General features: G+C 41.2%; 1 protein-coding gene across 1 annotated transcript in view; it reads left to right on the top strand.

Annotated features, from left to right (window-relative positions):
* Nucleotides 1–27466, top strand: part of CRB1 (crumbs cell polarity complex component 1) — a gene marked incomplete at its 3' end in the record, with an annotated part of 164876 nt that overhangs the window by 121079 nt on the left and 16331 nt on the right. The window contains exons 8-10 of the mRNA XM_082265223.1: nt 767–1664; nt 1821–1865; nt 13349–13477. Coding sequence (XP_082121349.1) covers nt 767–1664; nt 1821–1865; nt 13349–13477 — 1072 coding nt within the window. The remainder of the gene's footprint in view (nt 1–766; nt 1665–1820; nt 1866–13348; nt 13478–27466) is intronic.

Raw genomic sequence — 27466 nt, 5'->3', positions numbered from 1 at the left:
GACACACCTGGTCCTCCAGGTCAGATCTGGAGTGCCAAATCTGGCCCTCCAGGCCTCATCATGTGGCCCTGCAGCTGCAGCACCCGCCTCATCTCCAGCCCCACCTTGTGTCAGCAATCAGCAGGAAAGGGGAGGACAGATCTCCTCTGTCAGATCCTGTGCTTCTTCATGCAGCTGTGAAAAGGCTTGTCTTTGCCCCCTTCCCCCATCTCAGCACTTTGCAGCAGAGAGGAGGACAGGACTCCTCCTACAGATCCAGCAACCCCTCATCTCCTCCTCCCTTGGTCTCAGCATTCAGCAGACTCTGGCAGCTGACTCTAGCCCTCCTCTGGTCCTCCTCCAGTCCCCGCACTTTTTGCTTGCCAGCTCCACCCCAAGCTTCTTCCTGCCAGCAGCACAAGATAAGGGGGTGCACAGTGATGTAAGGGAGAGTGGAAGACACTTGACTTCTGAAGGTGGGGGAGCTCTCCTGGACATCTAGTTACAGATATAACAGACCCTTTGCCGGCAACCATAAGACCGATGTGGCCCGCAATGAAATCTAGTTTGACACCTCTGACCTAGACAAATTTGTGGTGTCTCTGGTGTGTGCTAGAAATTGAGATTCAGGGACAAATATGTTTTATTTTCCTTCCTGACTTTCAAAAGAAGTGCAGGAATCCTTAAATGCAAATGTAAATGACCTGACCAACCTTTGTTGATCTTTGTGGTTTATGAAACTGTTTTGTGGTATGATTAGTCCATTTAATTTTATGTTTTATAACAGGCATTTCCAGTGCATTTCTCAATGGGGAAGGCAATGGCGTGGCATTTAGGAGTAATGGGAAGATTACAAGGGACCTCACCAACCTGACAATTGGCTTCCGCACTCTGAAGTCTGACTCTGTGCTGCTGCATGCAAACAGAGAGCCAGAAAGAATCACAATTAGTATCCAGGACAGAAAGCTACATTTCTACCTTCAAAGCGGAAATGGCCTTAGCGCAGTAAGTTTGATGAGTGTGGGATCAGTGAGTGACAGCCAGTGGCACAGTGTCTCCTTGTCAATGCTTGCTCCCAGATTACAGTCCTCCATATGGCAGATGGAAATAGATGGAAAGCCAGAGATGATCAGTTCACATGCCACAGGAAATCTAAACTTTCTAAAGGAGGGCACAGAGATTTACATGGGTGTCATCAACAATGGCTCAAACAGGAATTTTACTGGATGTCTGGGCACAGTATTAATAGAAGGAATACATCTGCCATACTTTGCAGATTCAGATTACTTGGTAAATAAACCACAAAGGGAACAGTTTGTGAAAATCTCTCCTGAGAGTGTTGTCATAGGATGTCTACAGTCTGACCCCTGTGCCTCTCAACCCTGCATGTATGGAGGCAGCTGTAATGATGTCTTCACCCATCCAGTATGCACTTGTCCTGTATGGAAGACCGGAGCATTCTGTGAAGCCAACATCACTGAGTGCCTTTCCAACCCCTGTGTGCATGGCAACTGCAGTGTTGTCCACAATGGCTATAAGTGTGAGTGTGAGGATGGTTACTCCGGAAATAACTGTGACATCAATAGCTGCCATAACCATCTGTGTAGAAGTGGTGCCACCTGCATTCCAAGAACAGCAGGATACTTTTGCCTCTGCCCAGCAAACTTTACAGGATCAAACTGCAGGTGAGAAAAATATACAGGGACCTCTGACACTTTGTTTAGAAGCATGATATAACCTCCATGTGGTTACACCTCCTTGGTCCTTCTTACTTTTATAGTGTTTTGAAAATGCAATTTCATCTGTATATATTAACACAGCTGTACCTTCACTCTTCACAGTGTGTTCTCACAATCTGAAACATCCGCAGTCAGTTTGGTAAGAATGTATGTATCCTCCTAAAACATCACATGTGTGTATATTGTGCAACTTAGCTGCATTAGATTCTTCACTGCCATCCCTTGCATTTGTAGCTGGCTTGGCTTGCTGTAAGTCCCAATAATTGGGTAGAGTTTCACTTTGCATAAGGCTACCTTTCCAACAATGACCATAAAAGGTTAAAGTGTTACTAAACCTAGGACCCTGCATTCATTATATCTGGTCACAGTACACAGAACATGGAAATGCAATGTTTTTAGTAAATATAAACTGCTATAAACCTTTTCTCATCCAGCAGTATTTTTGTATTTATCAGAAGCAGATCACTATATTAGGATACAAGGATGTTTCAAAAAACCGTAATATCAATCTAAAAGTAATCTCACTAGAAGCCCATGTATCACCAATATAATATTTAACACAATTTATCTCTTTGTATTTGTTGATTTTTGGTTTTCTATAGAATTATGGTTTTCTTAAAGTGGATGTAAACCCCATTCATGAAATCTGACCTGGGCACATATATCTGTAGTGTTTACTTATCTCTCTCCAAAGCCCTAACTCCCATGTCTTTCTGCTGCTCCGTTCCTTTGTTATCAGCATGATAGCTTCTGAGAAGTTCTCTGACACAGGAGATAAAAGCAGCTGGAAATCTGTGTCAGGGTGGGTGCATAGAGATAGATTAGCAGAGAGCTGGTCAATTCACAGCACAGCTCTGCAGGTTTCTTCCTTCCTCTGCCTCTTTGGAAGGGGGGGGATGAGCCTTTCCTCCAATCAGCTGTCACACAGTGTATGCCAGGACTCCACACCCAGTGATGGAACAGGAAGAAAAATTCTAATACAATGTGCACTTTCTAAACAGTGTAGGAAGCTGAAGACAGCAGATATACAAATAAAACCTATGTAGGGGGATTTGTTTCATCTCTGTGCATCATCTGAGGCTGTTCACTTCACTGGGTATATGTGAGGGTTTGCATCCACTTTAGGTTTGTTCGGATGGGGGAGCAGACACTACCTGCATGGTCATTTCTCACTACATACAGTGGGTATAGAAAAGAATCACCGCCACCCCTTTAAAATAATCACATTTTGTTGCTTTACAGCCTGAAATTAAGGTGGGGTCAGCATATAGAGGAACCAATGTCCTCCATTTTCCTCCTGCATCCACTGAATGCCGGCGGGAGCGAGAGGAGGAGAAGCTGGCTCTCAGAAGCTGCAGGAAGAAAATTGATGGCATCAGTTTCTCTATATGGTGCCCCTGCCACCCCTCCTATCCAGGTGTAGAACCAAAAATTAAAGGGGAGCCGCACGGGCCCACCTGCAGCATGGGGCAGTTCACAATTGCCACTCCTGTTACCCCTATAATTATGCCTCTGCTTCTAATCACATTTTTGTTATTTACTCACCTAAAGTGAACATGTGTCCAAATAATGCCCACTAAAGTTTTTAGATATTCCAAACAAGCAGTGAAGACATTTTAAACAAGCCCTTGTTCATCTCTGCATCAATAATCATTGTGGAGAAATTAACTTACAAATTTCACAACAAAGGCCAATGGATCTTAGATCTTTCCCTTCTTCTATTGCACCATAATCTTGGCAGGCTTCTAGGCCTAATGTAAACAATCAGAAGGTATTATAAACTGTTGGGTTAGGTTCACACTACTGCAGCTGCAATTTGATTTGATTTTCAATGTGTTTATGTAGATTATGCATTTTGGATTTGGTTTTCAAGTTTTTTGGGGCCAAAATCACGCTGGAATTGCACCAAAGTGGTACAAAATCCTTTTCCAAAAAGGTGCTGCTTGATGTTGCATTGATGTAAATCAACTTAATTGAACACAATGTACACTAGTGTGAACCAAGCCTTAGATACCAAATGAGCCCCCTCTCTAGAGTTGTTGTGATCTTTGGGTGTCTTTGAGAAGGAATAACTTCATATTAAAGGAACTAGAATGGCTTGTTTTAACATTCTTTTTTTGATTGTTAATTATATGCAAATAGTTTTATGTGCATAGCCTGGACATAGGAAATCAACAACCTCTCCCCAGTGAATTTCAGTCATTATTAATCAAACAATGCAGTGCATACATAAATAAGCGAATAATTAAATTCTTAAGTGACAAAACAAATAAAATATATATGAATACACCCCGGGGAACAAAGGGTGATATAGGATGATCAACAACCAATAAAGTCCATAAGTATTATAGAAATACACGGCATCTTGTGACTCCAAATGACATGCAGTAGATTGTAATGGAAGATAGCCCATCCACCATGGCAAACACTGCCTCTCACCTCCAATATTCGACCCTAAGAAGGATCACATAGCCAAACAACTCCAAAGGATCAGATATCACACTCCAGGTGGAAAATATTAAATGGGGAAGGGATCCTCATATGGCTCCGTAAGTATAGAAGGAAAGAGACAGATCCCATACGGAGATCCCTTCCCCATTTAGGATTTTCCAACCTGGAGTGTGATATCTGATCTTTTGGAGTTGTTTGGCTATGTAATCCTTCTTAGGGTCGAATATTGGAGGTGAGAGGCAATGTTTGCCATGGTGGATGGGTTATCTTGCATTACACACTACTGCATGTCATTTAGAGTCACAAGATGCCGTATTTCTATAATACTTATGGACTTATATTCGCTGTTGATCATCCTATAGAACCCTTTGTTAACCGGATATATTCATATATATTTTATTTGTTTTGTCACTTAAGAATTTGATTATTTACTTATTTATTTAAGCGCTGCACTGTTTTATTAATATTCACTTTTGAGGTTTAGGCTTGATCTTTAGTGTTCAGCTTTTATGTTTTAGTTTGATTTTTAGTGTGGATTTTGCGCTAAATATTGAAATTTTTTTTTTCTGATATAAATGTGTGACCTTTTTGTGGGAAGAATCATGTTAGACTGAGATTACCAACATTCAGGCCATTGTTTGATCAGGTTGACTGATTTCTGATGATTTCCACAACTAAGTAGAGATAAACTGGTGCTTTGACATAGCTCCCAACTGGCCCTAATTTTGAGGGACTGTCCCTGATTTGGAACAAAGTCCCTCTTTTACTCTTTCCTCCTCATTTGTCCCTCATTTTGGTCTGATCTATATAGTTGTATATAAAATGTACTATTTATCTTTGAAAAAGTGTTTCCCAGCACTAAACCTTTCATCCAATTTCTAAATTGCTGCATTTGTGAATAGCGGAAGCCAATATATCTGAATAGTAGTGGTAAAAAAAGTATTTGTGGGTTTAACTAATTAGTTTTTGTAGGGGGCAGGACAGGGGGTGTGCCCTATGCCTACATACTTTTGCTAACAGGTGTCCTTCATTCACCATCACAAAAGGCTGGGTGGTATGCTATGAGTTTTATCTTTTGGTAAAGTAATTTGATGTTTACTTTCTAGCGCTAATGATCTAAGCTGGTAGAATGACAATTTCAGGGGGTACTTCTGTGAACTTTACAAGTTATTTATGTATGGACTCTCATTACTTATGTAGCACCCTCCTCGGTAGATGCTAGAGATAGAGTATAGTTTTTGGGTCTTTCTGCTTACCAGAGAGATTGCCAAGTGAATATTTGTTGCTGTCTGTCTGCCAGAAAACAGGATCCATTAGTGAGGTCTGCTCATAGTGCTCAGGTGCAGCTCATCTTGTCTGAAATATTTCACATTGGTCCAAAAGGGAGGCATATTGGACAGTGAGAGGAAACCTGACAAGTGAGTGCACAGGCATCTGTTACAGCCCTGGTGATTGGCAGAGAAAAGTGCCTTGTTGCATGCTGGAATACTGTTTAAATGCCAAGGGCACATGTGCTCAGGGTTTTTTAGCCTGGAGAGCGGGGTTCCAGAAGGGAGGGGGCAGCTGCCCTTCCTCTGTAAGAAGCTGTCATGCGGCCTCAGGTGGTCGACCCTAAGGGCCTGGGAATCAGAGAGGAGCTGAACCCAGACGTCCTACAGAGCTGACTGGGAGGGAGACACTGGAGAGGATCTGATTCTGCTTATAGTGAATACAGATCAGTGTTGTGGGGCCTGTCTTGGGAGGGCCATCCCTTCTGCCAGGAGAGTCAGTCAAGGGGATGCTAGAGGGTATCCTGCATCAAGTCTGTTGCAGTTATTTCATCAAGTCTATTGCTACGGAGAACAAAAGGACTTAATTCTTCCATACAAGTGGCAGTATGGTTAAAGCAGCATGTCTGCTTTCACAAATAACCCGATGAGGCCAAGTGAGAGTTGTCCTTATCTACTGTGAGTAGTTCAAGTTGGAGTATCCCATTATTCCATTCTTCCATCCAAGTTCCACAATAAATATAAAACCAAATCCCCTGGACTGTTTATTGAATAACGAGCAACTGGGAGTAAGGATGAATGTGTGAAAAATCTCCAGCAACTGACTGCAGGTAGTCAGAGAGAGACCCAAGACGTCATCACTTAGCAAGCCCTACAGGGACAGTGCTACTCTTACTTAAAATTTCCATTTGCCTGGCCTAGGGTTCAGTCATTTCCAAGTCGCTAAGCTAGAACAGGTATCCAACAAGGCAGTCTAAACAACTGATCTGCACGTTCATTAAGAGCCAGTCAGTTCAAAGTAATAAAGCATGTTAATCAGTACAACAGCTACAAAACTAGCATTTTTAGAAGAGGCAATCAGTAGCCATCCACATATCTCTCATGGCTCTGAAAAATATTTATACAAATGCAAGTAAGTGCTTTTACGTTTTTTTTTATTTGAAGATGAGCTATCATTTTGAATTTTTTTTTACATAATTAGGGAGTAGAAGCACGGAATAGACACTTTCTTTCAATTCTTGATAAAGGTTGGAGGATCTAAGAGTTCTAGGGAAGATGAAAGATAATATGTTTGGAGTCTCAGGATTTTAGATATAACCCATGTGCTTTAGTAGAATAATTTTGTTTTATTTTGGCACCGTACTCTTTGTAGTAACAAGATAGTGATTTCTGTTTGTGATCTTTTCCTTACTTGTGGTATGCTACCCAATGATATTTGTAATTTACCAGAAGTGAATTCTACTAATACTGTGTGCAGTGGGATGCGTTGTTAGTTACTTATCATTGCCATATTAATTATCTTGAAAATGAATAAGAATGTATAGAAAGGAATAAAAGACAACCCATACCAGATGGTTCTTGGTAAACATGGGTAGGATACATTATCTGTTAAGGTGGAGAAACACACAAATATCACATATGCCAGGGACCCCTGGGGACTACACCCAAAACGAAATATATAACAATACTATTAGAAAATCTCCTAGGCACTCCTAGGAATTTCCAAACATGGATATTTCAGTAATTTCCATTTAACTGACTACACAAGAAATTAGAACTATCATGATGAGTTGACCCTTTATATAAAATATACTGTGGAAACCAGCTTCAAATGGTAGCACATTGGGGACATTTGCTTTAATCTTCTTGTTAGGGCTTTTCTTGCCCACTTTTATTAAAACAAAGTTCAGGAAAATCATATGGGTTTTCCTCGCAGGGTTTTTTTCTAAGCATTTAACTATCACCTAATAAATCCACATGTATAAGCCTCCTGGCTTACACTTGCAGTTCTGCTGATCTGGCCTCACTTCAGGGCATTTGTCTCCATCCTCTTGACAATCTTCAAAATCAAGCTTTGCACATACATCTAGCAGCTCCTTGCTGCACTGGCTCCCACCTGTCTCCTAGGTGAAGCACTTGTTACTTTTGGACAGAGATATCCTCTATCCACGGGGTGGAACCATGAACTATAGTCATGTCTCCAGGGGTGGACTGACAACCCATGGGGCCCCCGGGCAACAGGAGATCATGGGGCCCCCTGTGTCCCCACCCACACTCAAGCCACACCCACACAAAGCCCCACCTACATATTGAAGCTCAACTGAATAGAGGGGGCATTTAAATATCTACTGTAGCATAGACTGCATGTAAGTTCTTGGCTTTTTTCCATAGAAGGTTCCAGGTGTAAAGATGGCCAATGCATGGCAGCTATTTTTATGATGCAACCAGGGGTGTTTTTTTTGAAAGCAGTGGGTCTGAGCACAAGATCAAAATTTGGGCCCCAATGCCAGAGAAAGAAGTGTGGCACATGAGGAGAAGAGAGGTGAAAGGAGAGTAAGGAGAGATAAGAATAGGAGGGAGAGAGAGAGAAATGAGGGAGATCGAAAGGAAGGGGAGAGAAGGAGGAAGGAGAGAGTGGGAGGTGAGAAAGGAGGGGGGTGAGAGAGAGATAAGAGGGAAGGGGGCGAAAGGGGGTGAGAAAGAGGGAGGAGAGTGCGAGAGGTGTGAGAGAAAGAGCATGAGAGAGAGAGAGGGAGGAGAGAGAGAGGGAGGTGAGGGGGGTGGGAAAAAGGGGAGGGTGGGAGAGTGAGAGATGGGGTGAGAGAGAGGAGGGGTTTGAGCGTGAGGGGGGCTGAAATAGAGAGTGGTGAAAGAGGGAGGGGAGAGAGAGAAGTGAGAGCGAGAGAGAGATAAAAGTGAGAAAAAGAGGGGTGTGAGAGAAGGAGGTGAGACAAAAAGAATAAGGGGGTGAGACAGAGGAGAAGTGAGAGAGAGAGGGGGGGAGGAAGAGAGGGAGGGGGACACTCAGGGCATACAGGGGGTTTTGATTATAAGACATACGGTGTCCCCCCCTCATCCTCAGGGCACAAAGGGGGTTTCCATTATAAGACGTACAGTGCCCCCCCATCCTCAGGGCACACAGGGGGTTTCCATTATAAGACGTACAGTGCCCCCCCCCATCCTCAGGGCACACAGGGGGTTTCCATTATAAGACGTACAGTGTCCCCCCCCCCATCCTCAGGGCACACATGGGTTTCCATTATATAATGTACAGTGCTGCCCGCCCATCCTCAGAGCACACAGGGGGTTTCCATTATAAGAGGTACAGTGCCCCCCCTCATCATCAGGGCATACAGGGGGTTTCCATTATAAGACGTATAGTGCCCGCTCATCCTCAGGGCACACAGGGGGTTTCCATTATAATATGTACAGTGCCCCCTCTAATCCTCAGGGCACACAGGGGGTTTCCATTATAAGATGTATAGTACCCCCCCCCCCATACCCAGGGCACACAGGGGGTTTCCATTATAAGATGTACAGTGCCCCCTCATCCTCGGGGCACACAGGGGGTTTCCATTATAAGACTTGCAGTGCCCCCCATCTTCAGGGCACACAGGGGGTTTCCATTATAAGACATACAGTGCCCCCTCTCATCCTCAGGGCACACAGGGGGTTTCCATTATAAGACGTACAGTGCCCCCTCATCCTCAGGGCACACAGGGGGTTTCCATTATAAGATGTACAGTGCCCCCCCCATCCTCAGGGCACACAGGGGGTTTCCATTATAAGACGTACAGTGCCCCCCCATCCTCAGGGCACACAGGGGGTTTCCATTATAAGATGTACAGTACCCCCCCCCCCCATCCTCAGGGCACACAGGGGTTTCCATTATATAATGTACAGTGCCGCCCGCCCATCCTCAGAGCACACACGGGGTTTCCATTATAAGAGGTACAGTGCCCCCCCCCCTCATCATCAGGGCACACAGGGGGTTTCCATTATAAGACGTATAGTGCCCGCTCATCCTCAGGGCACACAGTGGGTTTCCATTATAAGACATACAGTGCCCCCTCTCATCCTCAGGGCACACAGGGGGTTTCCATTATAAGATGTATAGTACCCCCCGCCATACCCAGGGCACACAGGGGGTTTCCATTATAAGATGTACAGTGCCCCCTCATCCTCAGGGCACACAGGGGGTTTCCATTATAAGACTTACAGTGCCCCCCCCCCATCTTCAGGGCACACAGGGGGTTTCCATTATAAGACGTACAGTGCCCCCTCTCATCCTCAGGGCACACAGGAGGTTTCCATTATAAGACGTACAGTGCCCCCTCATCCTCAGGGCACACAGGGGGTTTCCATTATAAGACGTACATTGCCCCCTCATCCTCAGGGGGTTTCCAATATAAGATGTACAGTGCCCCCTCATCCTCAGGGCACACAGGGGGTTTCCATTAAAAGGCACAGAGTGCCCCCAACCTTGGGACACACAGGGGATCCCATATTATAAGACATACAGCGCCCCCATCATAGGCTCGCACAGGGTGCTCTCCATTATAAAGTGCAAAGTACGTAATCATCCTCTGGTCACAGAGTGGATCTCTCATTATAAGCCACACAGATCCCCTTAATCAGGGCAGAAAGAGGATCCCCAAATAAAAAACCTTAATTCTCAGGTCACAATGCCTGCCCCTCAATACAAGGTGTATAAAGCCTCTATCCTCAGGTCATACAAGGGGTCTCCCATTATAATATGTACTGAGCTCCCCATCCTGGGGTCACACGGGGTCCCCATTATAAGTTCAGTGCCCCCCATCCTCAGGACACACAGAGGGTCCCCATTATAAGGTCAGTGCCCCCCAACCTTAGGACACACAGGGGTCTCTCAATACAAGGAGTTAGTTACACTGTCCCTGCTAATGGCACACAAGGGCCCCCATTATATGAACAACAGTGCTCGCCCCACACACACAGCCCCCCATATGTTCTATTGCTTTACCCCCCCCCCCTGCACACGTTCACCATTGTGTACAGCTATGACAAGAGAGGCCACTGTCTCTTACCACTCTTGCTCCAGCAGACATTTCATTCTCCAGGATGCATACTGTGCGGGAAGCACAGCCTGGATTAAGGAGGAGGCAGATGCAGCATAGCAATCATCTTCCAGCTGCATTCTGGTGAGTCAGCAGCCAGACATACTGCTGTCCTGCTAGGAGATGGGACTATGTATGTATGCAGTGAAGGAGAGGCTTTGGCAGTGCTGTTCTCACTGACACAAGGGACACGAGCAGAGATACAGTATAATGTGAGCAAGTCACACATGCAGCCTATTTGCTGGCGGTGCTGTTGAACTGATGCCTACCCCCTCACTGGTTCGGGAAGTGTTCTCCTTCTCCTCTCGCTCTCTTGGTGTCTGTCAGAGCTTTCTTTCTCTCTTCTCAGGACCAGGCCTGGAACCTGCTTGCTCCATCCTGCTGCGTCCTCCAAGGAGCCTCTCATGGGGCCCCCTACTGGCCCTGGGCCCTTGGGCACAGCCAGATATGTCCAAATGGTCACCCTGCATGTCTCTAATAAAAGCTTTGCACATACCTGAACAATCTGTGTGCTGGTTGCTGTTGTAAATATACCAGGTTACGGCACTAATAAGTTGTAAAAATATGAGTGATGACTAATAATTGTTGTTGTAATTATTAGTGTTACTTTGGAAATAGGAGTGTATATGATGCCCCCCCCCCAACAGAAAATAGTTAATGACCCTTCCAGTGACATCGACCCTGTTGGCGCTTTTGAAGCTTCCTAATTGTGCACCCCTTCCCCTTCAGGAACTCCTTTGGGATCCTCATAAACTACGCTCACCCACTCTTAGCCCTCCCATGCAAAACAGCCTGAAAATGTGGGAATCTGTCAGATTTTAGGGCAATCTCATGTCTCCCTTCTTGCCTCCTCTGCCTATCCTTCACAATCCTCTATTTCCCTCGGGTATGGATCAGCCTTTAGGCATTCTCCTAGTGGACCTTTAATGGTTTAATGCAAGTGCAACCTTTCCTGTCCTCTCTGTCTTTTCCGACATGGGCCTCTCTCCCAAAAACACATGAGGTCCCACAATCTGAATTTTTCCGCTACCTTCAACTTCAACATTGGATATCGTCCCTCCTTACCCTTTCTGAAAACGACCTTTGAACACACATGCCAATGGGATTGCCTGGCCTCATCTCCACCCTTTACACATCTCTGAATTATATACCATCCCCTGCTTCTCTCTAATATGTGTCTCAGTGGGAACGGGACTTGGAGTCTGAGACAGACCTGACCGACTGGAGCAAGACCTGGTCTTCTGTAGGAAAAGGCTCATTTAACACTGCTACCCTAGAAGAGACATACAAAGTGCTCCTGTGGTGGTATTGGGTTCCAGCTTGAATTGCCCAAGCCAACCCTAGTTCTAGTGACAGCTGCTTCCGGGGCTGTGGCCATCGCGGGTATGTCTTCTATGCATGATGGACTTGTCCGCAACTGATAGGCTTTTGGTCCCGAGTCTTTGGCCTGCTATACACTCTGTTCAACTTAACTATGCAAAAGGATGCTAAATTGGCCCTATTGCACTGCCCTATCTCTGGCCTTACCAGAAAAATTTGACAACCTACTTATTTTTGTCAGCAAAAAGAACAGTTGCCTACAACCTACAGTCCACTTTCAGGGCATTAGAGACCATATGCCTGTTCTGATGCTTAATGAACAGATGTATAGCATTCTTAAGGACTCTCACACTAAATTTCATAAGATTTGGGAACCTTGGCTTCAATATGCCTTCCCCTCCCCCTCCTTCTCCAGATAGTGTTGGACGCCTATGACTAACCCGCCTTACTACACCGAATCCATATCCCTATTACCCTTCCTCCCTCTCTCCCTTCCTCTACTGCCCCCCCCCCCTCACCTTTTTTTTGAATGCTTTCTTTTTTTCTTCCTTCTGAGGCTTCTGGCCCCTCTCTCTTTCTTCTTGGTTACTCTGTACTCTTTGGGATGCCCCACTGCACCATTATCAGGGAATTAGCTTGTCCAGGCTTGACATTGTTATCTATGTGGATCTTTCCTCGACCTTGTTTTTCATTTGTTCATATGCTTTAGATTTAACTATTGCTACTGTTTTATTTTTGTTTGACACTGTATAAAGCCTTATACTGATCTATGTTGTCATCCCAAGCCCCTTGCATGGGTAAACTGGACGCTTTATTGGTATTTCTTTTTTTTCTTCCTTCTGAGGCTTCTGGCCCCTCTCTCTTTCTTCTTGGTTACTCTGTACTCTTTGGGATGCCCCACTGCACCATTATCAGGGAATTAGCTTGTCCAGGCTTGACATTGTTATCTATGTGGATCTTTCCTCGACCTTGTTTTTCATTTGTTCATATGCTTTAGATTTAACTATTGCTACTGTTTTATTTTTGTTTGACACTGTATAAAGCCTTATACTGATCTATGTTGTCATCCCAAGCCCCTTGCATGGGTAAACTGGACGCTTTATTGGTATTCCTTTAAACTGAATAAAAATAATTGTACCAGAAAGAAGATATGTTGGAAAAATTGGAACTTTGATCGCAATTGCAATCTTAATTTGCATTAATGTAATGAATATCTGTAAACATATTTGTACTAAATCGAGAGCAAATGCTTTCGGGGTATTTATACATTTTCTGTATAAACACTATCAAAGAAAAATCATTGTAATAAAAATTTACTCGCAAATGCACCCAGTCAACTTAGGACCCCAAAAATAGAACACCTTAACCTACACAGCAGATAGACTACCACTATTTGGCAAAGGCAGTAGTGATGTACAAAAATGTATTATTTTTTGGTATCAGCAGCTAAGTTTACAATTTCTGTGCTTCATAGCCTCTGTTTCTTTAATTGCAGATTTAACAGAATGCCATCAGTTTTTTGTGGAGATGAGAAGAAAAATATCACCTGCTATAACTACAGTAACTGCACTGAGGTGAATGGGGTGCTGGGATGCTCCTGTCTACCAGGATTTGTGGGGAAAAGGTTAGTTACAGCATGTGTCTCATGTGTAAACTTAGCATAGTGCTTATGTTTGAAGCTCAAGTTTCTACTGTTTATGTGGGGTCAGCAGGGTGCTGTACATAGCATATCAGTACTCCATTCAAAAGTCCTTTTTGGGGTGGAGTTCTGTAAATATAAAAATTCCCTAATGAGTGGATGTCAGTCTGTGGAAGTAGGCATTCCTTGGCAGGCTGTATTTGCATGCAGACTGTCCTAGCCCACGTGTAATGTTAAGCTTCCATGATTGAACTGAAATCCAAGGAATGAAAGAGGCATGGAGAGGAAAGGGTAGATGATCCTTAATGACCTCTTTTTTTAAATCATAGTTACATAGTTAGTCAGGTTGAAAAAAGACACAAGTCCATCTGGCTCAACCAATAGAATCAGATACTTTTTTATTGAAAAAAAAAATGTTTACATGTAACAATCAAACTAATACGTATCATACATGCACCACTAAACATTTAAAATTGCGTAGACAAATCACAAAACATAAAAAAAAAAAAAGGACTATGCAGCTTCCTAATTATACTATCATTGTATCTTACAGTCTCTCAACATTTCAATGACTTAATGATTACACTCTTCATATATAGATTCAGCTACTCAATTATATTTTGTAGGCCCTAGATGGTTTGCTGAAGCTTCTAGTATGCACTGTAAAACTCTTTTCAATCAAAGGTGTTTTGGGGAATGCCAGTATTTAAGGTTCTTCTTCTTGTTAATACAAGAAAGACAAAGGGCATCATATCATTTATAGTACACCCATTATCCACATACAATGTCAGATGCATCACTCTGTATGGCTCCCACCATTTTGACTGTAACGCCATATGAATGGATGCCCATCACTCCAGCACATACAGTACCTTGCGAAAATATTCGGCCCCCTTGAACTTTGCGACCTTTTGCCACATTTCAGGCTTCAAACATAAATATATAAAACTGTAATTTTTTTGTGAAGAATCAACAACAAGTGGGACACAATCATGAAGTGGAACGAAATTTATTGGATATTTCAAACTTTGTTAACAAATAAAAAACTGAAAAATTGGGCGTGCAAAATTATTCAGCCCCTTTACTTTTAGTGCAGCAAACTCTTTCCAGAAGTTCAGTCAGGATCTCTGAATGATCCAATGTTGACCTAAATGACTAATGATGATAAATAGAATCCACCTGTGTGTAATCAAGTCTCCGTATAAATGCACCTGCACTGTGATAGTCTCAGAGGTCCGTTTAAAGCGCAGAGAGCATCATGAAGAACAAGGAACACACCAGGCAGGTCCGAGATACTGTTGTGGAGAAGTTTAAAGCTGGATTTGGATACAAAAAGATTTCCCAAGCTTTAAACGTCCCAAGGAGCACTGTGCAAGCCATAATATTGAAATGGAAGGAGTATCAGACCACTGCAAATCTACAAAGACCTGGCCGTCCCTCTAAACTTTCAGCTCATACAAGGAGAAGACTGATCAGAGATGCAGCCAAGAGACCCATGATCACTCTGGATGAACTGCAGAGATCTACAGCTGAGGTGGGAGACTCTGTCCATAGGACAACAATCAGTCGTATACTGCACAAATCTGGCCTTTATGGAAGAGTGACAAGAAGAAAGCCATTTCTTATAGATATCCATAAAAAGTGTCATTTAAAGTTTGCCACAAGCCACCTGGGAGACACACCAAACATGTGGAAGAAGGTGCTCTGGTCAGATGAAACCAAAATTGAACTTTTTGGAAACAATGCAAAACGTTATGTTTGGCGTAAAAGCAACACAGCTCATCACCCTGAACACACCATCCCCACTGTCAAACATGGTGGTGGCAGCATCATGGTTTGGGCCTGCTTTTCTTCAGCAGGGACAGGGAAGATGGTTAAAATTGATGGGAAGATGGATGGAGCCAAATACAGGACCATTCTGGAAGAAAACCTGATGGAGTCTGCAAAAGACCTGGGACTGGGACGGAGATTTGTCTTCCAACAAGACAATGATCCAAAACATAAAGCAAAATCTACAATGGAATGGTTTACAAATAAACATATCCAGGTGTTAGAATGGCCAAGTCAAAGTCCAGACCTGAATCCAATCGAAAATCTGTGGAAAGAACTGAAAACTGCTGTTCACAAACGCTCTCCTTCCAACCTCACTGAGCTCGAGCTGTTTTGCATGGAGGCATGGGCAAAAATTTCAGTCCCTCGATGTGCAAAACTGATAGAGACATACCCCAAGCGACTTACAGCTGTAATCGCAGCAAAAGGTGGCGCTACAAAGTATTAACTTAAGGGGGCTGAATAATTTTGCACGCCCAATTTTTCAGTTTTTTATTTGTTAAAAAGTTTGAAATATCCAATAAATTTCGTTCTACTTCATGATTGTGTCCCACTTGTTGTCGATTCTTCACAAAAAATTACAGTTTTATATCTTTATGTTTGAAGCCTGAAATGTGGCAAAAGGTCGAAAAGTTCAAGGGGGCCGAATACTTTCGCAAAGCACTGTACAATCAAAAAAATACTTTATTAGGGTGGCTGTTGTTTAAAGTGATTAATATTTTCAAGTGTTTTTTCAAGCCTTAACTACTTTAATAAACATCTTTTTACTGAACTTGCTAGGTTTCTGGTCAGTTAGCCAGTTTATTTCTAGACTTTTAAACCAGTTTATTTCCTGTTGCTTTTCTAGAGTTCTAACTCAAACATACTTATGTTTTTAATTGATTTTGTTTATTTTGTGCCTTAGTACACTATATATACAGCATTAAATATATATATATATATATATATATATATATATATATATATATATATATATATATATATATATATACAGTGCCTTGCAAAAGTATTCAGGCCCCTTGAACTTTTCGACCTTTTGCCACATTTCAGGCTTCAAACATAAAGATATAAAACTGTAATTTTTTGTGAAAAATCAACAACAAGTGGGACACAATCATGAAGTGGAACAAAATTTATTGGATATTTCAAACTTTGTTAACAAATAAAAAACTGAAAAATTGGGCTTGCAAAATTATTCAGCCCCTTTACTTTCAGTGCAGCAAACTCTCTCCAGAAGTTCAGTGAGGATCTCTGAATGATCCAATGTTGACCCAAATGATTAATGATGATAAATATAATCCACCTGTGTGTAATCAAGTCTCCGTATAAATGCACCTGCACTGTGATAGTCTCAGAGGTCCATTTAAAGCGCAGAGAGCATCATGAAGAACAAGGAACACACCAGGCAGGTCCGAGATACTGTTGTGGAGAAGTTTAAAGCCGGATTTGGATACAAAAAGATTTCCCAAGCTTTAAACATCCCAAGGAGCACTGTGCAAGCGATAATGTTGAAATGGAATGAGTATCAGACCACTGCAAATCTACAAAGACCTGGCCGTCCCTCTAAACTTTCAGCTCATACAAGGAGAAGACTGATCAGAGATGCAGCCAAGAGACCCATGATCACTCTGGATTAACTGCAGAGATCTACAGCTGAGGTGGGAGACTCTGTCCATAGGACAACAATCAGTCGTATACTGCACAAATCTGGCCTTTATGGAAGAGTGGCAAGAAGAAAGCCATTTCTTAAAGATATCCATAAAATGTGTTGTTTAAAGTTTGCCACAAGCCACCTGGGAGAAACACCAAACATGTGGAAGAAGGTGCTCTGGTCAGATGAAACCAAAATCGAACATTTTGGAAACAATGCAAAACGTTATGTTTGGCGTAAAAGCAACACAGCTCATCACCCTGAACACACCATCCCCACTGTCAAACATGGTGGTGGCAGCATCATGGTTTGGGCCTGCCTTTCTTCAGCAGGGACAGGAAAGATGGTTAAAATTGATGGGAAGATGGATGGAGCCAAATACAGGACCATTCTGGAAGAAAACCTGATGGAGTCTGCAAAAGACCTGAGACTGGAACGAAGATTTGTCTTCCAACAAGACAATGATCCAAAACATAAAGCAAAATCTACAATGGAATGGTTCGCAAATAAACATATCCAGGTGTTAGAATGGCCAAGTCAAAGTCCAGACCAGAATCCAATCGAGAATCTGTGGAAAGAACTGAAAACTGCTGTTCACAAACGCTCTCCATCCAACCTCACTGAGCTCAAGCTGTTTTGCAAGGAGGAATGGGCAAACATTTCAGTCTCTCGATGTGCAAAACTGTTAGAGACATACCCCAAGCGACTTACAGCTGTAATCGCAGCAAAAGGTGGCGCTAAAGGGGCTGAATAATTTTGCACGCCCAATTTTTTAGTTTTTTATTTGTTAAAAAAGTTTGAAATATCCAATAAATTTCGTTCCACTTCATGATTGTGTCCCACTTGTTGTTGATTCTTTCGCAAGGTACTATATATATACAAAGCCAGGAAGAGTTAGATAACATTTTTGAAGCAGAATTGGTCTAACATTTTTTAATAGACAGGTTGTTGCAAAGTAAAACCGTTTATTCAGTTGAACATAACAATCCCTTAATATGATGCTTTCATACAATAGGTTCCTTTTGTGTTCAGCCTCTCTTTCAAACAATTCTACAGATCGTTACGTATTTTCATTTTACGTCAACAGTATGATGAAAAGCCTTCTTTTAAAGCCACCTTTCTACACACATCTATTCAGAAATCTTTTTTTCATCAGACACCCACTGCTGTCCATCTGTTACATCTGTCTCAAACAGCATAACCACTTTGACTGGGACATTTGCAAAAAAAGAGATTCATCACAGTGCAAATTAGTAAATGTATGTACAAACTAATGCAGGACAGCATTAAAAAAAAAAAAAAATAGAAACAGTCCTAAAACTTTGATATTCTCAGAACAGACACACAAATAAATAATAAATTAATAACATTTACATTTTTGCCTCACCTAGAAGTCATATTTAAAGTGATAATAAAGGCAAAATAACAAACATGTCATACTTTCCTGCTCTGTGTAGCAGCTCCGACCCTCCTCTTCTCGGGTCCCCTGTCAGCATTCCTGGACCCTCCCTCCTGCCGAGTGGACTTATAGCAAACAGCCTGCTATGGGAGTGCAGCTTAGCCCTGCTCTCTCCTCATTGGCACACTGGCTTGGATTGACAGTAGTGGAAGCTAAGGGCACCTGCTGCTGCCTCAGCCAATGAGGAGGAAGTGACCTGGGAGATCCACTGGTCTCATGAACATTGCTGGATCGAGATTGGGCTCAGGTAAGCGTAACTGCATAAGTTAGCGTCAGATTTCCCGCACTGTCACAGTCCTGTTATAAGTCGCTGATCACCATTACTAGTATAAAAAAAATTCCAGTATATATCCCATAGTTTGTAGAAGCTATAACCTTCAGGCAAACAAATCAATATACAATTATTGGGATTTTTTTGGGTGTGCATTTTATTATGGGATTCGATTTTTTTATTTTTTTATGGGATACATTTTATAACAGACAGCATTAAATATTGTTTTCTTTTTTTTTTTTTTTTTCAAAACTGTTGGTCTTTATGTTTATATAATAAAAAAAATCAAATAACCCAGTGGTGATTAAATGATCAAAAGAAAGCTCTTCAACAAAGCCAGCCAAACGGCTTCCAAACACAGGGGGGGGTGGGGGGGAATGTCAGCCGGTTTCTATTGAACTGACCGATGCCGGTTGACATTCGGCCCATGTGTACTAGGCTTCAAACTTACCCCTGTATAAAGAAGAAACATTAACCACTTTACCACCAGAGGATTTTCCTGCTTAACGTCCAGGCCACTTTTTGCAACTTGGCACTGCGCAACTTTAACTGACAATTGCGCGGGCATGCAACCCTGTACTCAAACAAAATTTACGTCCTTTTTTTCCAACAAACAGAGCTTCCTTTTGGTGGTATTTGATCACCTCTGCACTTTTAATTTTTTGTGATATTAATAAAAAAAGCGAACATTTTGCGAAAAAATTTACATTTTCTACTTTGACAGTTAAAAAATATCCAATATATTCAATTTTTGTCATATATTTAATGGCGGCGATCTGTGATTTTTTTTTTGCGGGACTGCGACATTGCGGCGGACAGATCGGACCCCTAACTGACATTTTTGACACTTTTGGGGGTACCAGTGACATTACTACAGTAATCAGTGCTATAAATATGCACGGTTACTGTAATAATGACACTGGCAGAGAAGGGGTTAACTTTATTGGTGATCAAGGGGTTAAATGTATGCCTCATGCTTACTGACATGTGTGGGGGGAGGGGGTTGTGTGACACAGACACAGATCGCAGGTTCAGCTATGCCTGTCCCATAGGAGATCCGCCCGCTTTGTTTACACAAGCGGGCGGATTTCCTCACTCGATCCCTGACGATCGAGGAAGAGCGGCGGTGATCACCGCTTCTCCTCCCCGGGCTCGACTCCCGCTGTGTCTGAATACAGCCGGAGCGAGCCTCCGGCGGCGCGCGCCCCCCCCCCCCCCCGAGAGAGGGGAGAGTCTGGTGACGTTGGTCTACGTCGCCAGATGATAACGAGCCACTTTGCCACAGTACCAGCTCAGTGAGCGGTCGGCAAGTGGTTAAACTAACCTCTCTGTCCATCCAAACCACTGACCTTCCTTGTTGCCAAAGTGGTCACGTGCAAGCACAAGTCCAATCAGATTTGCTCTGATCCATCCTTGAAGCCATAAGGAAGATGGGGAAGAAGAGCGAGGTTTTCAATTCTCCAGACTCCTGCGCCAGCTGTGTGGGCAGTAACAGCTAATTACCCAGGGAGGCAAGTGCTGCAGGGACCAGGGATGGGGGAGAGTGTAGTGTGTAGAACAGTGCACTGCAGTACTGATTAGTATTTTAAAATGGCGGAGGTCTGAAGGTTTTCACTAGGATAGAGTTTGTATATTCAGAAGACACTAGAATATTGTTTATAGACAATGACTGAAAATTAATGAAAGCCTGAAAAACACATTTCAGTTAAACATTGTTCCTATTTACGTGTGCACTAATCTAGTAATTAGGGATGATCGAACGGTTCGGGTCCACCATCGGTTTGGCCCGAACTTTGGGTGTTCGAGGTTCGGCCGAATTTAGAACTTTTTGCCCAAAAAGTTCGGAATTCGGCAACCAGAACCGACCAAAATGCAATGCTTCAGGAAATGGGCTTTAAAAGCCCGTGATTGGTCCAGAACCATTAGCAAAAGCCAATTGAGGGGGCAGGAGAATGCTAGGAATGTGATTGGAGTGACTAGGGGGTCCCTAGACCAATCATTAGTGAATACGCCCCCCAGTATATAAGATCACCCCCGCCAAATTCCTAGCATTCTTGTACGGGACATGGAAGAGAGTGGAATGCGGTTCTGTTCTAATGTGTTACAAAGTGTCATTTAGCTATTTTTAGTGTGAGGAAAGGGATATCTAGTGTAGTTAGAGTGCTCCTTTACACTTAAGTTAGCTTCAAAAATTTAGTTTCTGTAGGGAAAATGTTAAGTGTAAAGGGACCATAGTGTAGTGTAGGGTTAACTGACAGTGACTGCTATGGAAGGGTGACAAAACCCTTCCATAGCAGGGTGACCGCTATAGAGAAATGATCATTTCTCTGAGTTGCTTCGGGACAGGCATATGGCTTCTCACCAGCCAAGCATTTTTCATGCTGCAGGGGCTGCCACTGCCAGTGCTTTTTTGAGGACATGTTTGATGTCAGACATGACATCTGAACATGTGTATAGGGGGTATATATACACATATATGTCTGTATATATACCCCTAGACATATATAGGTGTGATAGTAGCAGAAATATATGCTTGCGCTAATGAAATCATTTACAGTAATATATTTCTGCTACTATCACACCTATATATGGCTAGGTGTCTATATACATATAATTATGTGTGTATATATACCACTATACACAAGTTCAGATGTTTTGCCTGCCTCAAAAGAACCCAAAAAAATGCCAAGAAAACGCTAGCGTCAAAAAAAAAATGCCCAGGTGTGTTTTTGCTGGCATTTTTTGGGGGGGTTTTGGAGGCAGGCAAAACATCTGAACTTGTGTATAGTGGTTTATATACACACATACATATATTTATATACACACCTAGACATATATAGGTGTGATAGTAGCAGAAATATATGCTTGCGCTAATGAAATCATTTACAGTAATATATTTCTGCTACTATCACACCTATATATGGCTAGGTGTCTATATACATATAATTATGTGTGTATATATACCACTATACACAAGTTCAGATGTTTTGCCTGCCTCAAAAGAACCCCAAAAAATGCCAAAAAAAACGCTAGCGTCAAAAAAAAAAAAATGCCCAGGTGTGTTTTTGCTGGCATTTTTTGGGGGTTTTTGGAGGCAGGCAAAACATCAGAACTTGTGCACAGTACCACTATACACAAGTTCAGATGTTTTTCCTGACTGCAAAGAACCCAAAAAAATGCCTGCTTTGAAACCGGCAAGGTGTGAAAACCGAGAAGAGAAGCTAACCCCCTGAGCTGAAAGTGTCTAATACAAACGATCTTTTTTTTTTATGGTTCTGGACATACAGAGCTGAAACTTCACATGTACACTTTTTAGACCCCCCAGATATGAAATCCAAAGTAAAAATCAAAAAATCTCTTTTTTTTCTTTTTTTAATTTTTCAATAATTGGCTTTTTTATCAAAAATGACAATTTTTAAGAACTTTTTTTGTGTGATTTTGTGTCTGGGGGGTCTAAAAGGTGTACCTGTGAAGTTTCAGCTCTGTAGCATGTCCAGAACCAGAAAAAAAGATCATATAGGTGTAAAAGGAGGGTCCCACATCCCTGTTCTACTGAAAAATTATCTTTTTTTTTTTCATGGTTCTGGACATGCTACAGAGCTGAAACTTCACATGTACACTTTTTAGACCCCCCAGATACTAAATCAAAATAAAAAAATCTCTTTTTTTTTTTTCTTTTTTTTCAATAATTGGCTTTTTTATCAAAAATGACAATTTTTAAGATTTTTTTTGTGTGATTAATAGTTAATGGGGCATGACCCAGAACCCTAGGGACTTTTTAGGGGCATTTATTGGGTTTTAGGGCTTAAAAATTGTGTTTTTTGATTACCGAAGGGTCCCATTGATTTCAATGGGGTTCTGAAATCCGGGCCGAACTTTCGGGTAGTTCGGATGTTCTGGCCGAACCGAACTTTTCAAAAGTTCGATCATCCCTACTAGTAATGTGCATGAGTGATTATGATAGGTAACCACTTCAATACCAGATACTTTCACCCTCTTCCTGTCCAGGCCAGTTTTCAGGTTTTAGTGCTATTGCAGTTTGAATGACAATTGTGTGGTCATGCAACACTGTACCCATATTACATTTTTATCATTTATTTTAGAAAGATAGAGCTTTCTTTTGGACATATTTAATCACCACAGTTTTTTTTTTTTTTTTTTACTAAACAAATGAAAAAAGGCAGAAAAAAATTGATTTTCTTAGTTTATGTTATACAATTTTACAAATAGGTAATTTTTCTTCTTCACTGATGTGTGCTGATGAGGCTGCAGTGATGGGCACTGATGAGGCTGCACTAATAGGTGGCAAGGATAGGTGGCACTGATGAGGCAACACTGAAAGGCGCTGATGGGGCTGCACTGATGATCAGTGCCCTGATTATCAGTGTAAATGATGTTCTGACAGGCTTGCTAAGTTAACGACTCTCCTTTCCTTCCACAGACACAGCGTAGGAGGTAAGGACTGCCAATAAACGGCAAGTCTGTTTGCATTTGACCAGCTGTGATTGGACACAGCTAATCCCATGGTAAAGGGCCGCTGTGATTGACCCTTTACCCCAATCTGTGATCAGCTGTGTCCGAAGGATGTGCAGCACAGGAGGCGTGTAGGGGGCAAGGGTCTGGGAGGACATCTATGGATGCCCTCCTAGAACTGGACAACCGCGATTTAGCCGTCTTTTGGCTATAGCGGGCTCGGGAAGTGTTTAAAGCAATAAAAGGTTTGTTATTTCTCACTGATTAGAACTCTAACACTTCTTTAAAGCGGTAGTAAGCTTTCTCCCTCAAAAATTTAAATTTTTCCCCCTGAAAGGTAATATCAGAATGTGCTAATATGCATACTGGCACAATATGAGAGACTTACCCTTAAATGAAGCCCTCTAGCAGTGCGCTGTCACTGCTGACAGGGCTTCCTTCCTCATCTGGTCTTCCTTCTGGGTTCGCAGTTCCAGCTGTTTAAATGGCTGTTGCAATGACGTTACACTCGCTATAAATGTAAGTATAGGAAACAAAGAAGGTACGTGGGCCTAGCTCATTATCCTCAAAACAGGCTTTATTAAATGGTATAAAACGGAGGTGAATGTACTCACAAACCTATGCTTGCATCATCTGACTCAGACATGAGAGGAGGATCTGCAAAGTGTCAGCACCAGGCTGAGAGGAACTGAATTGGACCATAAAGTCCTTCAGCTATACCAGTAGTCATCCAGACAAGGCTCTGAATATAAGGGTAACCTCGAAATACGTTAGCAGATGTGTCTATGAGCATTGTGAAAATACGTGTATGAACTTAAGCAGATGATGTTATGTCTAAACTATGATGCAAGCATTGGTTTGTGAGTATATTCGCCCCTGTTTTATTCCATTTATTAAAACATGTTTTGAGGATAATGCGCTAGTCCCACGCGCCTTCTTTGTTTCCTATATTTACAGTCATATCAGGCGTCTCCAGTCTTTTGAGGGCAGCGAGGAGCACATTATCCACATGTAGTAATACGTCAAGATAGGAGTTTGACACCACCTTGATACTTATCTCACAGTGCACGAGAGTGAATATAGTGAAAATTTCAGACGTCACACCTGCGCCTGTGCACGGCAGCTACTGCCGTGGCACAGTGCTCTGAAGGGATGGTATGCCATCTCTTCAGAGCGCAGTGTGCATTCACTGGTGACATCACCAGCTGTAGAAGTAGTAAATATCTCCTAACCAGTGCATGTTTCGGAGATATTCCTTGTACCTACAGGTAAGATTTATTATAAGCTTAACTGTAGGTACAAGTGAGCAAGCAGTGTTTACTACCGCTTTAAGGCATTATAATCCTTCCTACCTGCACCTTGTGTTTATGTGCACTGATCATGTAGATTTATGGTGTCATTTGCTGCCCTGTACACACAGCCTTTAGGAAATCTTTACATCCATGTGTCAGAAATTTCTGTTTGTTTTCAAATATGAGACATGTGGAGTGGCACTGCACAGGTTAAAGCTTAAATATAATAATTTGCGGTACCCTTTGCCGAAAAAAGGTGTACTCAATCAATTGCTGCTGTAGCTGCATGTGTAACAAAATACATAAGATATAAAAAGTAAACAGATAAAACACATGAACAAATCAAAACATTATCTTAACACTTAACCAAAAATTTGTTCAAAGAAATCAAAACGAAGTTAGGCCATGAATGCAATAATTCCAAGCAATAAAAATGACAGTAGCATTCAAATAAAGCAAATTGCCAAAATGCCATAAAATGTACTAATTACAATGATCTGTGCCATACAGAAAAGATCTTTGAGTTGAACACCAAACCTCCAGTGGGACTGAATATTGACATAAAGCTCTTTGCTTGAGTGAGCAGGAGAACTCTGGCTGTTATCTTGTAGCTTTTATGCAATTTTAGCATGTTTGTGATTATCATTTTTTATTTTTTTAGCTTACAGTTAAATAAATCATTTTTTTAGTATTTAGGAGGTTTATTAAACAATGCATATGGTTTTATATCCTTAACACATATGATTTTATTCATCCAACAATACTCCTTTGCTTGTCTATTCAGTGGATTTTGGCGAGCCAGGGTTAGGTGCTTAAAAGGAGTTATGCTCATAACCACCGCTTTCCTTATAAAAGATCAGTGGTCTGAATTGAAATGCTTCAGGTTTACAGCCAGAGGTGATGTTACATGTGTAGGGGATCCAACAAATTGTATTATGGGTCAAATATATTTAAAAAACATGTCAGAATTAATTAATAATAAATTAATAATATCTCGCTGTGCCTCCATTATGTCAGAATGTTTATACTGCTCTGAATATAACAGTGTCTATTTATGGTTAATAATAAGCAAAGATCTATGAGGAAGGAGAATCTTCACATATGTCCATAAATCAATATGTAGCAAATTCTTTTTATTGATTAATTTCTTTTTAAAAGCATATACCAATCTTAGTGAAAACAGTCTACAGTATGGAATATATATAAGAATATTTATTCACGAGACATGTTATCACGATAACTGATCAAACTTGAGATGACACAAAAAGATAACTTCACAAAAATATGAACTTCAAACAATAAATGCAATGTGATTGGTAGCTCAATAATGAAAGTGAAAATAAAGCAAGATTATGTTTTCTCCAGGTATAGTAGAAACCATATTTAAATGTTCTATATAATCAGACCACAATTGTCACTCCACTGCAGATGAAGCGAGAATAGTCTATGCAAAACGTGAGACTAATACGCCAGTATGCGCTAAATCTGATATTTAATAAAAATGTTATAAAAACAAAAATCATCTCTTTAGAGAAAAATATACATATGGTTTATACGGCTGGGATTGTACTCTCGTTACTGTTAAATATGCAATGTAAAACATTTAAAGGCAGTACATAAACAATATTGAATAATAATCAAATAATTAGCAAGGCATATTTACCATATTTAATATGGCTGCTAGCTTAGAATGGTAGTTACCAGAGTCTTTAAGATGGCTGCATTTCCAAGATGGTGGCCAATTAGGGAGGAGTTTTGTTTGGTGTCCCTCAAAGGTTCAGATACATGATGGATCAAAATGGAGTCTGTGTAGATGAGTCTATGCATAGCTGTAGTAGTGTGTATGTTGTATGTGTGATGTATATTGGGCAAGTGTCATGTGTGTCTCTCTCATCTGGGATTGCCTTTTTATATGGTATAGAACAATTACCATAAGTTAAACCCAGAGGGAGTAACATGATCCCCATTGGTTGGAACATCTTATTCATTAACTGGTGATGTCATAGGGTGACACCTCTTGGTCAACCAGAATATTAAAATTAAATGATGATAGCTCCATATTTAAGAGTATCATAAAATAACATAAAAAGTATCCATGCTCTCATCTATTACATGTCCATTTAATATCCACCAGGTATCTGAATAAAGAATTAATCTTGTAACACCATCTTAATATTTAATATATCTTATTTAAAATATATTGGATTTTACTTTTTAACCCAAGACTTCAATTACCGTAGTAGCATTCAGTGACCAGTGATGGCAGTATTGCATTGCTCTTTAGGTTCAGTACATAGCAATATAGCAGCATTATTTATCTTCAAATAAACTTTGCACCTTATATTGACAAAGAGCTTACAATTCAGCGCTCCTAGACTCTAGCAAGGTCAAACAAAATTTTATGATGCTTTCTACAACTTACAAGAGCTTATTTACTGAAGCCTTACTAAACATGCAGTGATGAGTCATCAAAATCAGTAAAGTTAGAATTTAGCAAAATATGAAACAATTATAATATATAACAATTTTCTACATATCTATGTATGCTAGTTATATATATATATTTCATTGTTAATATTCCTTTACATATAAGATATAACGTATCTGTAAATCCTATTTTTAAATGGGTTTAAGCATAGAAAATACTGACTTGTTTTATGATCCCACACAAACAAGATTACCTTGCTATATTGTCAGCTAGTCTTTGTCTAAAGAAAGTCAACAGACTATTTATTTATTACCTTAGGTCAACACAGCATGTCTGGGTTAAACCTGTTTAAGAATTTCCTGAACAGGCACTTTTCTGTTAAAGGATATTTAACCTTTTAGTAACCTGACAAAAATGGATGTCATTGCTTCATAATTCTATACAGAACAAAATATAACATTTCATTTTCTTCTTATTAAATTTAACCTCCCCAAATAACCCTGACAAACATAAAATAAATATAAAAACAGTTTATTATTTATTTGTAATAAACTGATTTTTTCAAATATA

This window comes from Pelophylax lessonae, assembly GCF_965119305.1.
Source record: "Pelophylax lessonae genome assembly, chromosome: 8".
NCBI lineage: Eukaryota > Metazoa > Chordata > Amphibia > Anura > Ranidae > Pelophylax > Pelophylax lessonae.
This window is presented reverse-complemented; position numbering and strand designations above follow the sequence as displayed.